Genomic DNA, 17369 nt, shown 5'->3' with positions numbered 1-17369 from the left:
TGACCTGGGAGATCATCCTGAGGAGCATCGTAATTTTGATCATGGTTCCTACGTTCTCTTCCCATATGTGGGTCCTCGCTTGCTTCTCGAGAGTAACCTTCACGAGAGGTCTTGTTGCTCCTTCTCTCATCTGCTCTGTGACGGTATTGAGGTTTCATGTAGTAGCTGGGAGCATTGGAGTTGCCTCGGTGTCTGTCGGATCTCTCATGACCTAAGGGTTCCCGAGATGGCCTTGGAGTAATCTTATTTCTTAGAGGGGGAGCTCCATTAACAGCAACAGAAACCCTATCTCCAAAGGGCCTGCCGTGTCTGTCAAGTCTCGTAGAGAACTCCTGCAGTCTGTCAAACTTCAGAGAGGCATCGTTATTGAGAGTAGTGGGGGTCTTGGTAGAGCGAACAACAGGCTGAGCTGCCATCGTAGAGTTACCAAGAGCTACTTCCTCTCGGATAACCTGCGTGAAGCTGGGGACTATTGGCTCCAAAGGCTCGGGGAGGGGGGCTCTGAATGGACAATCTTGGCCCAGATGAGAAAGGCGGAAGCAGAGTGAGCAATGGTTCTTAAGGCCTTCGTACTCGAAGGTTACCAAGCTCTCTTCCCCTGTTTTGTAGTCGACAATGGAGTCCATGATAAGAGGACTTAGACACAATGTTACTAATTATATCCTTCATCATCGCCTTCTTCATATTCTCATTCTTCCCCTCTCTCTCTCTATCTCTCATTCCCTCAAACACAATGTTACTAATTATATCCTTCATCATCGCCTTCTTCATATTCTCATTCTTCCACACACTATTCCATCAAAAGCTACGTTACTGCAACTGCGAGATCTGCCACGCTTACCTCACTTCCAGCTGGCGGAACGACTTCGTCAATCTCGGCGACTGGTACGCCCATCTCCTCCGGCGATCCCCGACGTCGACGATCAAAATCCACGTCCTCAACAGCGTCGTCACCGCGAATCCTTCGAACGTCGAGCACGTGCTCAAAACGCGTTTCCACAACTACCCGAAAGGCAAACAGTTCTCCGTCATCCTCGGGGATCTCCTAGGCCGCGGGATCTTCAACTCCGACGGTGACACGTGGCGTTTCCAGAGGAAGCTCGCGAGTCTTGAGCTCGGGAGCGTCTCCGTCAGAGTTTTCGCCCACGAGATCGTCAGGGCCGAGATCGAGACGCGTCTGATCCCGGTTCTGAGCTCGTTCTCGACCGGAACCGGTTCCGGTTCGGTTTTGGATCTGCAAGATGTTTTCAGGAGATTCTCGTTCGACACGATCAGCAAGCTGAGCTTCGGGTTCGACCCGAATTGCCTCCGGTTTCCTTTTCCGACGTCGGAGTTCGCCGTCGCGTTCGACACGGCTTCGATGCTGTCCGCGAAACGCGCGCTGGCTCCGTCTCCTCTCTTGTGGAAACTCAAAAGAATGTTTAAAGTCGGGTCGGAGAAAGAGCTTAGAGAATCTATCGATGTTATAAACCGGTTAGCCGGAGATTTGATCAAGCAACGGAGGTTAACCGGTTTAACTAATAAAAACAACGATTTGATCTCGAGGTTTATGGCTGTTGTCGCGGAGGATGACGACAAGTATCTCCGAGACATTGTCGTGAGCTTTCTATTGGCCGGTCGGGACACCGTTGCAGCCGGTTTAACCGGATTCTTTTGGTTATTGACACGTGAACCTAAAGTTGAGAACCGGATACGTGAAGAATTGGACCGGGTCATGGGCCCCGGTTTTGAGTCGGTTACTGCCACTTGCGGCGAAATGAGAGAGATGCATTATTTGCATGCGGCGTTGTATGAAAGCATGAGACTGTATCCGCCGGTTCAATTTGATTCCAAATTCGCTCTAAACGACGACGTCCTGGCTGATGGTACGCATGTTACTGGTGGGACTAGAGTCACGTATCATCCTTACGCAATGGGTCGGATGAGCCGCATTTGGGGTCCTGACTACGAAGAGTTTAAACCAGAGAGGTGGTTGGATAAGGAAGGTAAATTCCGGCCTGAAAATCCGGTTAAGTATCCGATTTTCCAAGCCGGAGCCAGGGCTTGTGTGGGGAAAGAAATGGCCATTATGGAGATGAAATCAATAGCCGTGGCGATGATTAGGAAGTTCGAAACACGGGTCAAGGGTCCCGGATCGACCCAGACGCTCCGGTTTTCTCCGGGTCTCACAGCAACGGTTAACGGTGGATTGCCGGTTACAATCCAAGAAAGAAAAGCTCAAGGAGTTTTTGATTGAGCTAGGTTCATAAATTATATGTAAAGTGATATAATAATACTTTATTAAACGTTGAAACATAGATAGAGTCTGGTTTTAGCTGACCAATTATTGTTAACATGCAAGCACACTAGTTGACAACATTTATGTGTACCATATATCCATTATTTAATTTAGCAAGCCAAGTGGGTCTTAATTCTGAAAACTCGAATCTTAATTAAATAATGCTTCAATATAATATGATTACGTAAGACTATCTCCCATGGTTTTTATCTTTTTAATTTTCAAACTAGAGTAATTCTATAATAGAGTTGGATTCTACTATTAATACTTTATTTTAGAATATAAAATAAATGAATTTTTTATTTATACTGTAAATACATTTTTATCTTGTTATAGAGTAAAAGAATAAAATAAAATTGGAATATTTTCACTTCAAATTTGATTTTAAAATGAAAAATAGAATGAGTTAGAAATGCTCTAAAAATGATAAAAAGGCGTTCAAAATTTATGTAAATAACGATAGCTTTTCATCAAAAAAAATAAATAAGAACGACAGCTTTAATTTGGATGATGTGTTCTGATAAGCTTGCTAGACTCTGCATTAGTGACTACATGCCGATTAAAGTGTGTAATTTTATTCGGGTATTATATATAGCCCTTTTATGAAAAATATATATTTGTAATGAACAAAATATATTGTGTAATTTTCATGACGAAAGTATCTCTACGTAAAAGTACTGGTGAAAGTAGTTTTTTTTTCTTGTCATCTGATAATTTTCATTAACCTGCTCAACCGAGCAATTAGAGTTTTGTATATACAATACCAAGCAACTTCAGAAACATAAAAGGCATCCAAGCATTACACAATGCCAATAGCTAACTATACCAAAAAATCACCCCAAAGACCAAGCTTCACTATCCATGATCCTTTCCAAAACAAAAATGCCAGACGGTAACCATTAGGACCAACACCAACACCAACTGAGGACAATCTTTCTTTATTTTCAAACAGTTCTCTAAGTCATAAAGAAGCACTCGATGCTACATAACTGCAAATAGCCACTCTTGAAAACACTTTGCGCTATGAAAAAAGATTCTCTGTTTGTTGGTGAAAGTAGTTATTAATTCAAATTAAGTATCAACTTCTCTTTGATATTTGAGATTTGTGAAAATCCAAGGATTTATTGCACATAAATCAACCACGGTCAAAACAACAGTAGAATGATTGAAACATTGGTCTCATAAGCTCGTGATGAATCCTCCGACCACTAAACCACCAATAGTTAGTTAAATAGATTAACCACGATCGAAACCATAGTAGAAAGATTGAAACATTGGTATCAAAAACTGACGGAAAATCCTCCGATCGATAGGTAAATTAATATACATTCACATTTTATTTATACTTCTATGTAGCTGCTTATTTGATCCGTAAGAATAGTTAGTTTCTTTTATAAAGCTGAAAAGAAATAGCGACTAGAGCAAAATTTCCAAGACTGTTCAATAGGATATTTCTCTCGAGTTGGAAATACAAAAACAGAATTTTAAAGCCAAAACTCCTAGAGTGTTCCATAGGAATTATCTTTTGGTAGTTGTCTTATATGGTATAATTATACTGATCGTAGCTATATTTTAAACAACCGAAAAGTCTGTCAAAAGAAAAGCTAGCTGCTTATTTGATAATATATGTAAAAAAGGTAAAATATATGAAAGAAGACAACCAAATAACTCGCCTAATAGGTCAGATAGCTCATTGTATTGATAAAACTATTAAGAAACCGATTTTGCGTACAAGGTTTTACGAGAAACCAAAGCTAAGAGGAATGTTCTAACACTGGTTTGCCGTCAAAGTTAGATCAACTTCATTACTTTTTTAATTCATGGTTTGTATATAAACATTATTTTTTATGGTTAATAAATTTGACATTTCATATAAAAAATTAAGTCGATCCGTTAAGTATATTGTTTAGCGTTTAGTTGACCAAAAAAGGTTTAATGTCATTTACTTAACGAAAATGTATGATTTTCAAAATACTTGTAGAATTATATTGATTATATGTAAATGAGATACTTAAATAGGATTTTAAATACTCCTAGAATGATAGTAAGCAACTATATTCTTTGAATAATAGGATTTTTAAAGTGGAAAATATAAAGGAGTTATTTAAGTAGTTTTGGTGCCCATAGAATGAAGTAGATAGTTTTAGGATTATGAGGTATCGAAATAACATATTTTATAAAGTGGTATATATAATAATTACACCACCTATATATGCGGAAGCATACAAACTATAATTATAAACTCGAAATGATTTAGATTCAATAATACAATGGATTTATTTGTGCAAGCACGACTTACGCTTTCATCTTTTTTATCTTGTATTTTCTTGAAGTTCTAGGTTTACTACTCTCTTTTTCTAATTCATTTGTCTATACCTTGATGTTATAAAACGTGGTTTATGTCCGTACGTAGCCGCCAATTATAAAATAAACACATTTCTCAAATTAATTCGAGAGCTGCATCAATTTGGCTAGTGATGAAGGTATATATATTAAATTTTGCGGCGGGTGGTGGGTTTATTCACTAGAAAATAAATACGACGGAGAGGATGAAAAGGGGACACGTTGAGAATGTGAAGAGCGTGGTGGGTGTTGAGGTGGAATCAATATTGGGTAAGTGGTCCTTCTTGTTAACCGTTAACTTACAAAAATCTAACTAATGAATAAATTCACCATTTCCACGGTTTCCTCATTTTTTCAATATACTTTATCTCGAATCTATTTATACCGATCAAGATCACGATCATATTTTTAGCAAAAAAGGAAGAAAAGATCACGAATCACAATAATATCTTTGATCCCTGTGATACGAGCTAGTAGTAAATAAATCACAGCATATACTTTTGTGTGATGATACCGGTGTTATGGACTGATGCTATTCACATGATTCCACCAATCGCACCAAAGTATTAAATTATGTCGACCACTTTTTCCCATCTGATGTGTAGAATGCAAAAGGGGGACTTTACATGTCCACTCTTTTAAGCAGCGACAAAATTACACGAATGAATGTAGTGTCGTGTATTTCTTTTTTTGTCAACTATAGTGTCGTGTATTAGTAGTTTACTAGTTTATCTAGCATGAAATAATCCGAATATTTTTTATGTCAATTAATCAGTCTAGTAAATATTTATTCCGGCTAAAGATATTTTTTATTCCGGTTGGTACACACACACTTAGATTAATCTGAACTTTTTGGGTCAACTAATCAGTCTATTTTTTTACATAACTGAGGTGGTGATTGTTTTGTTGGTTTTTAGATTTTGGTTTTTGATTTGTGGTTTTTGGTTTTTAGTTTTTAGTTTTTGGTTTTTGATTTTATAGTAGATTTTAGTTTTTTGAAAAACTTGAATGGTGATTTTAGATTTTGATTTTAGTTTTTGATTTTTGGTTTTATAAATAATAAAATAAAAATTATTATTAATAGTAAAACATTTATTCTGGAAAAATAAAAAGAAGATAATATCATCAAACATTCTCCAAACTTATTAAAAAAAAATATTTTAAAACAAAAGTAACAAATATAAAATAAAAACTATCTAAAAATCCCATAAAAATGCAGAAATTTAATTTCGGATACCTTCCACATAGTGCACATGAGTGTTATTGTGTGCTTCTTCTTCATCTGAATCCGAGTTTTCAGTTGGTCCACTACCACCAATTATATAAGTTAAAATAATTTATATGAGTTATTTTTATTACATCAATTTATTATTAGATAAAAATAATATTCAGATATCTTATAATAGTAAAATAAAGCTTGTTATGATTAGCATAGGTGTGATTTACCCTATTAAATAAAAAATGTAACCATCAGTTTATTATTTGATAAAATATTTAAATATTGTTATAATTTTAGTAAAACTAAACTGTGTTATAATAAAAATAGATGAAATATGCTTTATATGTGCCTTAGGTATTATTTTAGCAATCAAGAATGCCTTAAGTGTCTTACGTATTATCCTACTACCATAATGCCTTACGTACGTATTACCCCAAAACAAAGGCCTTACGTAAGTTACACCAAAACAGAGGTTTTAAGTAAATTATTTTGTACTAGTAAATAAATGTAATAAAAATTCCAAGCAAAAACTAGAAAAAAATGGTTTTTGTTTAGAAATTGACAGTTTTTATAAAACTAGTTTTTTTTAGATTTTAGGAAAGCCATTTCTTAAAAGGCTTGATTTGATGAAAAATGATATTTGGAGAACAAAAACATATTACAACCTGTTTTTTTTTAATTATTTGAAAAATACATATTACTTAATTTTGTTTTTAAATTATTTCAACCTGTTTTTATAAATATTTAGTAAAATCTTTGTAATTGTTTTGATTAATCGTGTAATATATATTTATTTGATAAATTTTAAATTTTAAATCTATTTTATGTCAATTTATTAAACTCTTGCAGTTATTAGTATAAAACTTATTTGATGTCAACTTAAAAAAAAAATCATAATCTCACATTAATATATGACCTGATGTTTTATATTGTTTGGATAAAAGTTGTTTGTAAACCTATTTAGTAGTAGTATAAATGAATGAATATTAATTAAACTGGGTGATTATATTTTAACTATATAGTATAAAAATGTATTTAATTTAAAAACTTACCAAAAAATGTTTGTCCATGGAAAGGATTATGTTTTAATAAAAAAGATAGGCTACACAAAAAATATGATATTTTTTTTTGACGAACATTTAAAAACAAATATGATATATTAATGGTTCAGATATACATTTAGTTTCATTTCTTAAGTTACTAATGAAGTGGTCCAACAGCAGACCTTTGTATAATTTATATATTTAGTGACAACAAATCACCATTTTCACTACAATTATTATTAGACAACAAAACACTGACTATTTGTTGCTTTTTTCTTTATCTGTTTCTGGCATGTGGATCCCATCTTTATCTAACTGGTAATTTGCTACAATGAAAGTTACCAGAAACTTGTTATGAGGTTCTTTCGTACGGAGCGGCATAAAGCATTTCCAAATTAATTAGTGCTTATGTACAATTTTTTCTTGTCAGTTATCCTGAGAACTTGCCTGGGCCAAACATGTGGAGATGGAGAGCTTTTAAAGAAATTTCTAAAACCAGGTGCACCACTGTTGAATTTTGTTTTTATTTTATAAATCTTTGCATCCGATGGAAAAAAATCTTTGAGATAACAAAATTATAGAAGCCATCAGTCCAGTTTTATTTTTGTGTTAGACGATACCCAAACATTCGGTAATAGCAATTAGCACATATACTTTTTGTTGTTCAAAGCCCATATTCCTTAAGTTGGCCCATTCTAATTCTAAATAAAGAATCCTTATGTATATGATAAGAGAAAATACATGCTTAATAACAGTGTCAAACAGAAATAATGTAAAGGTTTTGTGTGTGTTTCTTTGAGATTATAAACATATCGTTTTTTGTTACCAGAGCCGGCCCGTCCTAAAAGCGGGATGATAATTTAAAAATAATTTAAATAGTTAGAGTAAATATTTTGATTTTTGTTTAATATTTGTTTTTGTTTTAAAATATTTTGTTCTATATTAATATGAATCATTATTTTATTGATTGTTATTCTTTATTCAGTTTAATTCTCATTACAATTAACTAAATTTTTCTTTGCAATTAATAAGATTGTTTGATTGAAGTTTTATTCTGTTTTTGTTTTAATAGTGTAGAATTGTTGATTTATTTGTTTAATTTGAAGTTGTCTAGTTTTATTCATTTTCTTATATTATTTTATATCGTGTGTCTCTTATTCGACTATATAACTATATATTTTTATTTTACACCGTTGTGGATCTATATTTATATTTTTTAGAATTCTTGAGATAAATATTTAGAATACATTTATTTAGTTAGAATAACTTAACATATCTCTTTTATACAAAAAGTTATCCATTTTGTTTTAATTATTATTTTATATTTATATATTTTATTCTATTTTATTCTATTTTTCCTAACAATTATTTTGATTTTTACTATCTTTTAATTTTTTATTATGGTTTTATTTTCATAGAACTGTTTTTAATCTATTATGTATTATTATTTGATTATATTTTCCTTTATTTTTTAGTTTTCTAATCTTGAGCTTCGTGATAAAATGGTGGATTTATTTCATAAACTTTAAGCTTTTTATTTGCATTTGATAAAATGTGTAGAGACAATATCACTACAAAAATCGTTTTTATTTTTTCTGAAGTGTATGTACTATAGATGATATTATATATTGTGTGCTAAAACAATTTTACATTGATGAACTTGTTTGTTAGACTGTAACTAAACTATTGATTGAAAAGAACTTTACGGTTATTAAACATTTTACTAATAATTTTAGCTAATAGAATAAGATGATAAGGAATAGATGTTAACAATTGTTGTTGTATTTTTGTTTATTTGATGTTTTTTTGCTTTATGATATGATGCAATTATAATGTGTTATTATGGTTACTAAATGTATTGTTACATAATTAATTACACTGAATAATTGACTATAGAATAGTAAATTTCTTTGCATTTTTTCTTTTGTTTGATGTCAATATTTTGAGCTTACATTTAACGTGTATAAAATAGAGTGTTATTTTACGGTCATAGAGTGTGACTTTTTGTTTTGGAAATTTGATGATTTGTGTGTTGTCTTATTTTTCCTAACTTAATTGTATTATTTTAATTTTAATTTAGTAGCCTTGCACATCATTATCTTTTTAGTTATATTTGCTTATATATTAATTGTACTAATACGTTTGTTAATAAGGCAAAAAAGGAAACAAATTTGTTATTTTAAATGGACAAACTAAGTGTATTGAACAATCTCAACTAAGTGTGTTTGACAAAAAAAAAAAAAGAACAATCTCATCTTCCTTTTTTCCTTATTTGTTCTGTCACAATCCGTTAAACCATGAACCTAACAGATCTCTTTTCGTCACTTTTTGTTTTGTTTATTAAGAAAAATGAACCGATGATTTTTTTGTAAAATTTTTTTATATCTATAATAGAGTATTAACACAAATGAATGAATGAAGGGATTTATTGAATGTGAAATCGTGTGAGAAGTGCTGAAGAAGTATTAATGTGAATGTTAATAAAGATGCATGGACCAAGTTAATTTCTGTAATGGTGCCGGATCAAAGAAGTCCATGCATCTTTTTAACCCATAAAAGTCAAGAATAAATGAAACATTGAGTTTCAAAAAAAAATGAAACATTGAGTTTTTCTATTCTAAATACTATATATATATATATATATATTCTATTTTATTCTTATTTAATACAATATTTTATTAATTAATGAATAAGAAATAAAAGTTGGAAATTTCACTTAATATATACATTAAAAATGTAAAATAACGCTTATAATTAAACAAAATTTAAAAGTTAAAACAACACTTCCTATTAAACAAAGGGAATAGTACCATTCATGTACCAAACTTGGTTTGTAGTCTTCGGATATCAATATATAAATCTATACTATATAAAAATAAGACTGTATGTCACTGATAGTATTCACATAGAATTTAAAACCATCAATCAAAATATAACAATTCATCATTATAATTTATTATTTTCAAAAATGTTAAAATTTTCAATAAAATAATTAAAAACAAAACTGATATTACATATATAACTTTAACTAAAAAATAAATATTAACATTTTACAAGTTACTTAAAAATGTTAACTTTTATAATAAATTAGAAAGTAAAAGCCAGAATATAAATATTAACATAAATATTATGTTTACTATTTTGTATAATAGATCAAAAGTACAGTTTATGATAAAATAAAATGACCATTGAGAATGTCCACATTGGATTTAAAACCATCAATCAAAATATGACAATTCATCATTATATTTTATTGTTTTTCAAAATGTTAACATTTCCAAAATAATTAAAAACGAAATTGATATTGCATATATAACTTTTACAAACAAAATAAATATTAACATTTGTCAAGTTACTTAAAAAATGTCAACTTTTATAGTAAAATAGCAATATTACCAAAAATATTATGTTGGCTATTTTGTATAATAAATCAAGAGTACATTTTATGATAAATTAAAATGAATCAATGTTCAAATAGTTAAAGTAACAAAAATCTATAAATATTAGCAATGTAACAAAATTCTAATATCATTTAAACTATATAAATTATTAGTGTGACTATATGTAATTGTCAAAATTCTAATATCATTAAATAATTTATAATATATAAAATCGATGTTATAAGCCATATAGATTGTCTAGAATTCATGATTGGTAAATTTGTTTGATTTATATGTTTAACTCAACCTAAATCAAGTGTAATACATATATATTTTTTGAAACACATATTACCAATCAAGTGTAATACATATTACCAATCAATGCCATCATATAAGTGATCAACTTCCAATATATCATATAAAATTTTCTCATCAATATATGAATTCCCGTCAATTACAATCATTCCATCAACTACAATCATTCAATTACAATCATTCCATCAACCGAAACATTGCCGTTCTTATCATTTTCTTTATTTTATTGATTTTTATACCTATATTCTTTTATTTCAAGTTATCTCGCCTTTCAGATTTATCTTTACACCATGCTATATCTGTAAGACTGTAAGGATCATAAACCTAATGTAATAAAAAAATCCTAACTATTTTAACAATTCTAAAATTAATTTTATTTTGAGAAATTATTTAAAATAATTTCAAAGTAGAGTTATAAATCTCTGTTAATGATTTGTGATTAACTCGTTCATCCACATTTATTTCATAACAGAAAATGAAACTAAAGTTAGATAATAATATGTAGTATGTAGTCTTATGACTCTTATCATGCTAGGTATGTACATGTCTTTTTTTTTTTGAAAAAGCATTCATAAATCACGGCAAGACCACATTTACATGTCAAAACGAATTCTCAAGAAAGTGAAAACGCTTACATATAATCGGATTAGAAAAAAAAAACTGAAGGGCATTAATAAGTGGATCCTCACTTTCTCAGTGAGTTAAAAACCTACAACTTGGTAGTATGATTAAGATACATTCAATGTAATAGGAAAGACAGCGTCCAAGTTTGAAAAATATACACTACGATCCAACTCTTATTGGTCACTGGATTGGAATATCAAATATAGCCTCTCGTTTTATACAAATACACCTACATGTGGATAACACAAAAACAAGAACAGGAGAGGAACCACACATAATTAGAAAAATTGCAACTAGTTTAAGTCAATGTGTATAATTATTCTTTTAGTCATGTATTGACATTTCCTATGGGAGAGACGTGCAACGCGTTCGGTTGACTGACTTAGCCTTTAACCAAAAGTCATCTCTATTATTATACTCTATAAGTTGTGTTCCTCCCAAGTAACAATCTCAAACACACACCAAAAAAAAACGATGGGAAAGCCAACAGCACAAAACAATAGCTTTATAAATCACTTCAGCCACCCACATCCCCTTCAGTTAATCCCGCCGACATCATCACCACCGTGCTCCGCTTGCAAACTTACCGGAGGAAACGGCCGGGTTTACTCATGTAGGCCATGCAACTTCTCTCTCCATGAGTCATGCAGCAAGATGAAGCAGGTAATCGCCCATCCCTCTCACCCTTCTCACAAGCTCACCCTTCTGGCGGCTCCAGTCTATGATGGTGGATACTTCAACTGCGATGGTTGTGGCGTCAACGGAACTGGTTTTAGCTACCAATGCTCTCTTTGCGACTTTGACGTCCACGCGCTATGCGCTTACAAGCCGCTCTCGATCGTCCACAAGTCTCATCCGCAACATAGCCTTAAACTCGCGTTTCATTCTCCCTACGGAGCTGACAAGGGATTCTCCTGCGACATATGCCTTAAGATTGGGAAGAACCAATGGCTCTATCGATGCATCCCTTGCGAATTCGATGCTCATATCGGTTGCATCAATGCTCACCATCCACACCTCCTTCCGCATAGTAGTTCTGCACCTACTCCTCTTGCTCATCATGCTGGTCACCCTCATCATCCTATGCCTAATCAAGGCAACAATAGGCTCAGACCCGGGCACATGAATAGGCCTGGGAATAATCCTACCAGGCCTAATAGGCCCGTTTGTCATCCCGGTAGACCGATGGGTCAAAACGCTGCTGTTTATGGACCAAGAAGACAGAACAACAACTTGGGTTATAATGGTCGGATTGGGCCTATTACAGCAAGTGATGTTATTGGTCAAGCAGTAGGACAGAGTTTTGACCAAGGGTCAATGGAAGGGAGTGTGTTCGATGGTAGTGCGGTGGACGAAGAGTTTGATGGTGAAGTCGACGTTGAGATTGATTATGAAGCTAATGGGTACGATGGTAATGAAGATGGAGAGGCTTATAACGAGGAACAAGACGTTGATGGTAACGACCTTGAAATTGTGGCTTATGGTGATACCAATGACGTTGCGTATAGCGAGAGTGAATTTGGTGGCAGCAGTGATGCTCGTAGCCAGTCTAATGATTTGTCTGAACCGGCTGATCTTTATCCACTTTCGGTTCGTACGAACCGAGGGCCAGGTGGTGGTAGGAAGCAAAACTCGAGTCCTAATAGTTCCGCCTCAGCTCGGTCGAAGAACATGGGCCGTAATGGGCGTGGAGGTAGGCTTCAAGGGCCTAAGAATCCAATCGAGAATCCTAGAGGGCCTCAGATTAGAAGGTTGCCCAATAATGCAATAAGAGCCGGGGGACCTAATAGGCCTCGTGATCTAGCTGCATTCAATGGACCTCAAGGATTTAATGGGCCTAGTGGTGGACCCTCCAATGTAACTGACAATGGTGGCTACAACGAAGTCGATGGAAATGAGATGTATGATGGTGAATATGGTGACACTTATGGTGACGAAGGCGATTGTGACTTCGAAGCTGGAGGTGACTTTGTGGACGATGGATATGATGATCAAGCATATGATGAAACTTATGGTGAAAATGATTTTGAATGCTACAGCGATATCACCGGAGGAAGTGAGTCTATGTATAATGAGGATGAGTATTATGATGAGACTATGGATAATTCACAATATAGTGGTTTAAATGATGAACCTAATAACCAGTTTTCATCCATGGTTGGACCGGGTGGTAGACCGGGAATGAATAACCAGAACCAATATGGTCAGAGAAGAATGGGCAGGTATGGTCGTGGTGGTACTCAGCCAAGAAATATGGGTAGACCAGTCCAACGTAGGCCGAATGGAGGATCCAACAGACCTAATGCGCCAAACAGAAACACAGCGATGAATGCAGTGGTGCAGGGTTTGTGTCAAGGCTTGGCAAATAACATGCTCGATGTTAGTGACGTTAACAGTGGAGTAGATGACAGCGGTGGATTATCCGGCATGGGAGACATGCTAGGTGGTGAATTAGACTTTGGATTCTGAAGGAGATGGAGAATATTATTGGACTTTAAAAAAAATCAGAATTAAGTTTTCTCTTTATATATTTTCCAAATTTGTATTGTATTTTTCTGGTTTTTACTTCATCTTTTTATTTTTCTCTACGTGTTTGGAAACTGTTACATCCTTTTCTTGTATTCTTTTTTTTCTTCCTGTATTAATGTATTCTCTCTATATCCTTCTTTGTCATCCAGCAGTCCCTGCCTTAGAGAACTCGAGTTATATAGTTTGTATATAACTATTTTCTATTTCTTATTTATATAATTATGAGAAACTGAAGTGTTTTATAATTATGAGAACTGAAGTGTGTAGTTTATTGTTTAGATTCGATGAGTCTTTGGGTTTGTAGATCATGTAGTCATCAAAATGATTGCAAAAAGTTGAAGATAAATTGTAGTTGGAGATGCAAAAGCGGTTTCATGACTTCACCGTGATTAAAGACAAAGTGATAGCAAATCCGTCTATTAGTAGTGATGGAGTTTGCTAATGTGGAGACTTTTGGTGACAGACAGTAATAAGAAAAACATTGTTCGAGAATTTAAAACAATTTTTACACATTTCGAGAAATAAAGCAAATGGAATGTTTTGGGATCGAATCAAAACACGGTGGGTTTGAGATTTGTTTCCTTCCCAGTACATAAGAAGAAAGGGAAGAGACTAATAATGATAGTGAGAAGAAGTATGATAACTTGAACGACATAAATCTATTAACCTTCTTCTCCAAACTCCTGGGTGAATCTCTCATGGACGTCAAGGTCAGATTTGCTCACTGTTGGCCTTTGTCTAGCAAGTACTTTCTCGAAATCGGTTCTGGTGATTGGTGGTGGAATAATCTGTAAAGAAGAAACACAATTCAGTCTTTTAGTCTAATAGCAGCATACAAAGGCTTCATGACTAAAGAAACTAAGTGTGATAATGCTCACAAGAAAAAAACAACTTATGTCACGTACCTTTTCGGCCAGGCCTTTAGCAGCTAGATCTTGCATTGTTGTTTGGATGGCTCCAGGTTGCCTAGGTCCACATGGCATCCATGTGCCATCAGGTGACTTGAAAAAGAACATTGCATCCTGAGTTTTGCGAACTGGTTCAAACAGAACATCTTTTACCTGTAAGAGTAAAAAAAAAGCAACTTTGAGACTTCTCAGCAGCTTGAATAGAACATCTATCTATAGCAACTTTGAGGCAAACTGTAGAAAAACATTTAAAAAAAGCTAGCAGGACCCGGTTGCTTACACAAACAGACACATCTGAACCAGAAAACCCCTCTGTCTTGAGTCCTAAATATTCAAAATCAGATTCCGTTAAATTATGAGGCGTGTCTCCCAAATGGACCTGCACAAAACACATATCTTTAGTATGTCCTCTTGAATGATTTAACTTGATGAACTAATGAAAATTCAAATACTTTGAACATGTGCTGCCTAGCCTTAGCTTCCGGGAGAGGAATATAGATACGCTTATCAAAACGTCGTCTGATAGCCTGAAACCAACATGGTTACTAAGCAGTAAGTAGAAAGAAAATATACAAGTCCAATCCACACTCTTATGACATTTTCACCTGATCAAGAGCATAAGGTGTATTTGTTGCAGCAAGCACGAGTACTTTATCATCACTGTGTCCAACACCCTGAAATAAAAAGAGAATTAAGTAAAGAGAAGAAACCTTTCTGCGAAAACTGAATGATAAAAGAAGAGTGTTGAGGTTGGGAAATAAGCTTATTTACACCTGCATCTGCACAAGAAGCTCTGTTTTGATACGTCTAGAAGCTTCGCTCTCGTTTCCTTCACCACGCTGACCGCACAGAGAATCAATCTCATCAACGAAAATAATGGATGGAGAACTCTCACGAGCCATCTCGAAAAGGTTCGATACTAGCTTCTCACTCTCACCCATCCACTTGGACACCAGGTCTGATGAAGACACGCTGAAAAAAATAAAAAAAAAGGAAACAACTTTTCTTAAAGCTATAACGTGTTGCCAAGTATAAACAAACATAAAGTAGATAGCCAGCCATGAATCACAAAAACCCTAAACACCTCACTACAAGATGCTACCCTAGAAAGTTTCCATCTTTGTGATCCTAGATTGTCATGCAAGCCACAGTACCTAATGATCCGTCCGTTTGCCTAATCAAAACAACATGCATTGCAGTAGCTTATTACCTGAAAAAGGTAGAGTCAGCTTCAGTAGCAACAGCCTTAGCCAAGTAAGACTTCCCCGTTCCAGGTGGGCCATACAGGAGAAAAGCTCGCCAAGGCCGCCTCTTTCCTACAAAAAAGCCCCAAAATAGATTTCATTCATCAACAACAACAACAAAACCAACCCTCATAAAGACATCTCCTTTTCATCTCACCGGTGAAGAACTGAGGAAACTTGACAGGCAAAATCACAGCTTCCTGCAAAGCCTGCTTAGCGCTCTCAAGCCCCGCCACGTCACTCCACTTGATGTTCGGCTTCTCCCTCACGATCGCCGAGTCCAACCCAGCTCTGAGCTTCGACTGCTCCGGATCCTCTCCTCCACCCTCTCCTCCGTCTCTGGGCTTATTACTACTCTTCGGCTTCGTCGCGACCGCCGCGTCGCCGCCGTTGTTGGATCCGGGACCACCGCCTCCTTCGTCGAGGACGGCGCGGATCTCCTCGGCGCGGCGGAGGTAGTCGGTGAATTTGTGGGTGATGGCTTCGCGGATCTTGGGGTTCTTCTCGTACTTGAGGTGGGTTTTGAAGTACTCGAGGGCGTTCATGTAGAGAGGGAAGGCCTTGCTGTAGTTCCCCGCATTGTCTTCTCCCACCGCTTGCTTCACGTACTTGTTGGGGATGAATTGTCATCATCCACAAGGCCCAGCGAACAGGAGGCCCATTTCTGACATCTAAAGGATAGTCGGCTCGAAGCCGGCTCCAAATGAGTCGCAACTCGGCTCATGCCTCCTCTGATCAGAAGACGAGCAGCCGAAGGCGCCGACCAAGTGGCTCGGGCCGAACAGTCGTCCCGATTGGGCCTGCAAGTCAAAAGGCCCATAGTAAAAAGGATGAATTAGGTCAAAACCGACAGACCCAAAAGACTATATAAGGAGTTGAGGACAGGAAGGAAGGGTATCACCACTTAGAGACACTGACTTGCGGCCAGATTAGGGTTTCCTTTATTCTCTTTGTATCTCGCCGCTCTCTTGTACTTCCGGCTAGGAGCTCGCCGAGCATCGACTAGCCGGCTTTCTTACTCTTGTACCCTCGTTATTCCGACTCTAATAAAACGTCTCTGTTCATCCCACTCTTGAGTTCTTCTATTTTCTGTTGACCAAACTCACCTTAAACAATTGGCGCCCACCGTGGGGCCGATCAGAGTAACGTTTCTTAGCCCAGTATGACGATTGGTGACTCGAACCCCGGCTCTTCCGGCGAAGCGACCGAGCTTACGCCTCCGCCTCCTCCTCCCCTTCTCTCGTCGGACTTCATGAGCTCCGTGATGGCTCGCCTCGCGCATCAAGAAGAAGTCCAGAAAACGACGAATGAACAGCTCGCTGCTCTCGTGGCTGCCCTCACTGCTCCCGCTGGACCGACGAACCGTTCCCAACCCGTCTGCCGGCATCTCTTCCCCCCAACGCCGGCAGAAGACCGCGCTGTGGACGAATCTGACCCTAACGGTCCTCCCGCCGTATACCCTACTCCGACGACAGCAGATCCGACG

General features: G+C 35.6%; 3 protein-coding genes and 1 long non-coding RNA gene across 4 annotated transcripts; 3 read left to right on the top strand and 1 right to left on the bottom strand.

Moving 5' to 3' along the window:
* Window positions 1-670: 670 nt before the first annotated feature.
* Window positions 671-2420, top strand: LOC108808949 (cytochrome P450 94C1). Its single transcript, XM_018581057.2, has one exon. It carries the CDS (start codon window positions 734-736, stop codon window positions 2234-2236), a length of 1503 nt encoding a protein of 500 aa, XP_018436559.1. The 5' UTR covers window positions 671-733; the 3' UTR covers window positions 2237-2420.
* Window positions 2421-4368: 1948 nt separating this feature from the next.
* LOC130496091 (uncharacterized) lies at window positions 4369-7478 on the top strand. Its single transcript, XR_008935117.1, has 2 exons — window positions 4369-4891; window positions 7314-7478. It is a non-coding gene; the product is annotated as an uncharacterized LOC130496091 (long non-coding RNA).
* Window positions 7479-10998: 3520 nt separating this feature from the next.
* Window positions 10999-13875, top strand: LOC108808948 (uncharacterized). The gene has a single exon (XM_056990083.1). The coding sequence runs from the start codon at window positions 11677-11679 to the stop codon at window positions 13669-13671; it is 1995 nt and encodes a 664-aa protein (XP_056846063.1). The 5' UTR covers window positions 10999-11676; the 3' UTR covers window positions 13672-13875.
* Window positions 13876-14198: 323 nt separating this feature from the next.
* Window positions 14199-16428, bottom strand: LOC108808951 (protein SUPPRESSOR OF K(+) TRANSPORT GROWTH DEFECT 1). The gene is made up of 8 exons (XM_018581060.2): window positions 16041-16428; window positions 15850-15955; window positions 15413-15611; window positions 15245-15313; window positions 15092-15166; window positions 14920-15018; window positions 14637-14792; window positions 14199-14519 (listed from the first exon to the last, which is right to left on the bottom strand). The coding sequence occupies exons 1-8, from the start codon at window positions 16426-16428 to the stop codon at window positions 14394-14396; spliced, it is 1218 nt and encodes a 405-aa protein (XP_018436562.2). The 3' UTR covers window positions 14199-14393.
* Between the last annotated feature and the right edge of the window lie 941 nt (window positions 16429-17369).

This window comes from Raphanus sativus, chromosome 6, assembly GCF_000801105.2.
Source record: "Raphanus sativus cultivar WK10039 chromosome 6, ASM80110v3, whole genome shotgun sequence".
Taxonomy (NCBI): Eukaryota; Viridiplantae; Streptophyta; class Magnoliopsida; order Brassicales; family Brassicaceae; genus Raphanus; species Raphanus sativus.
Note: the sequence above shows the minus strand (reverse complement) of the source record. Positions and strands in the feature narration are given on the sequence as shown.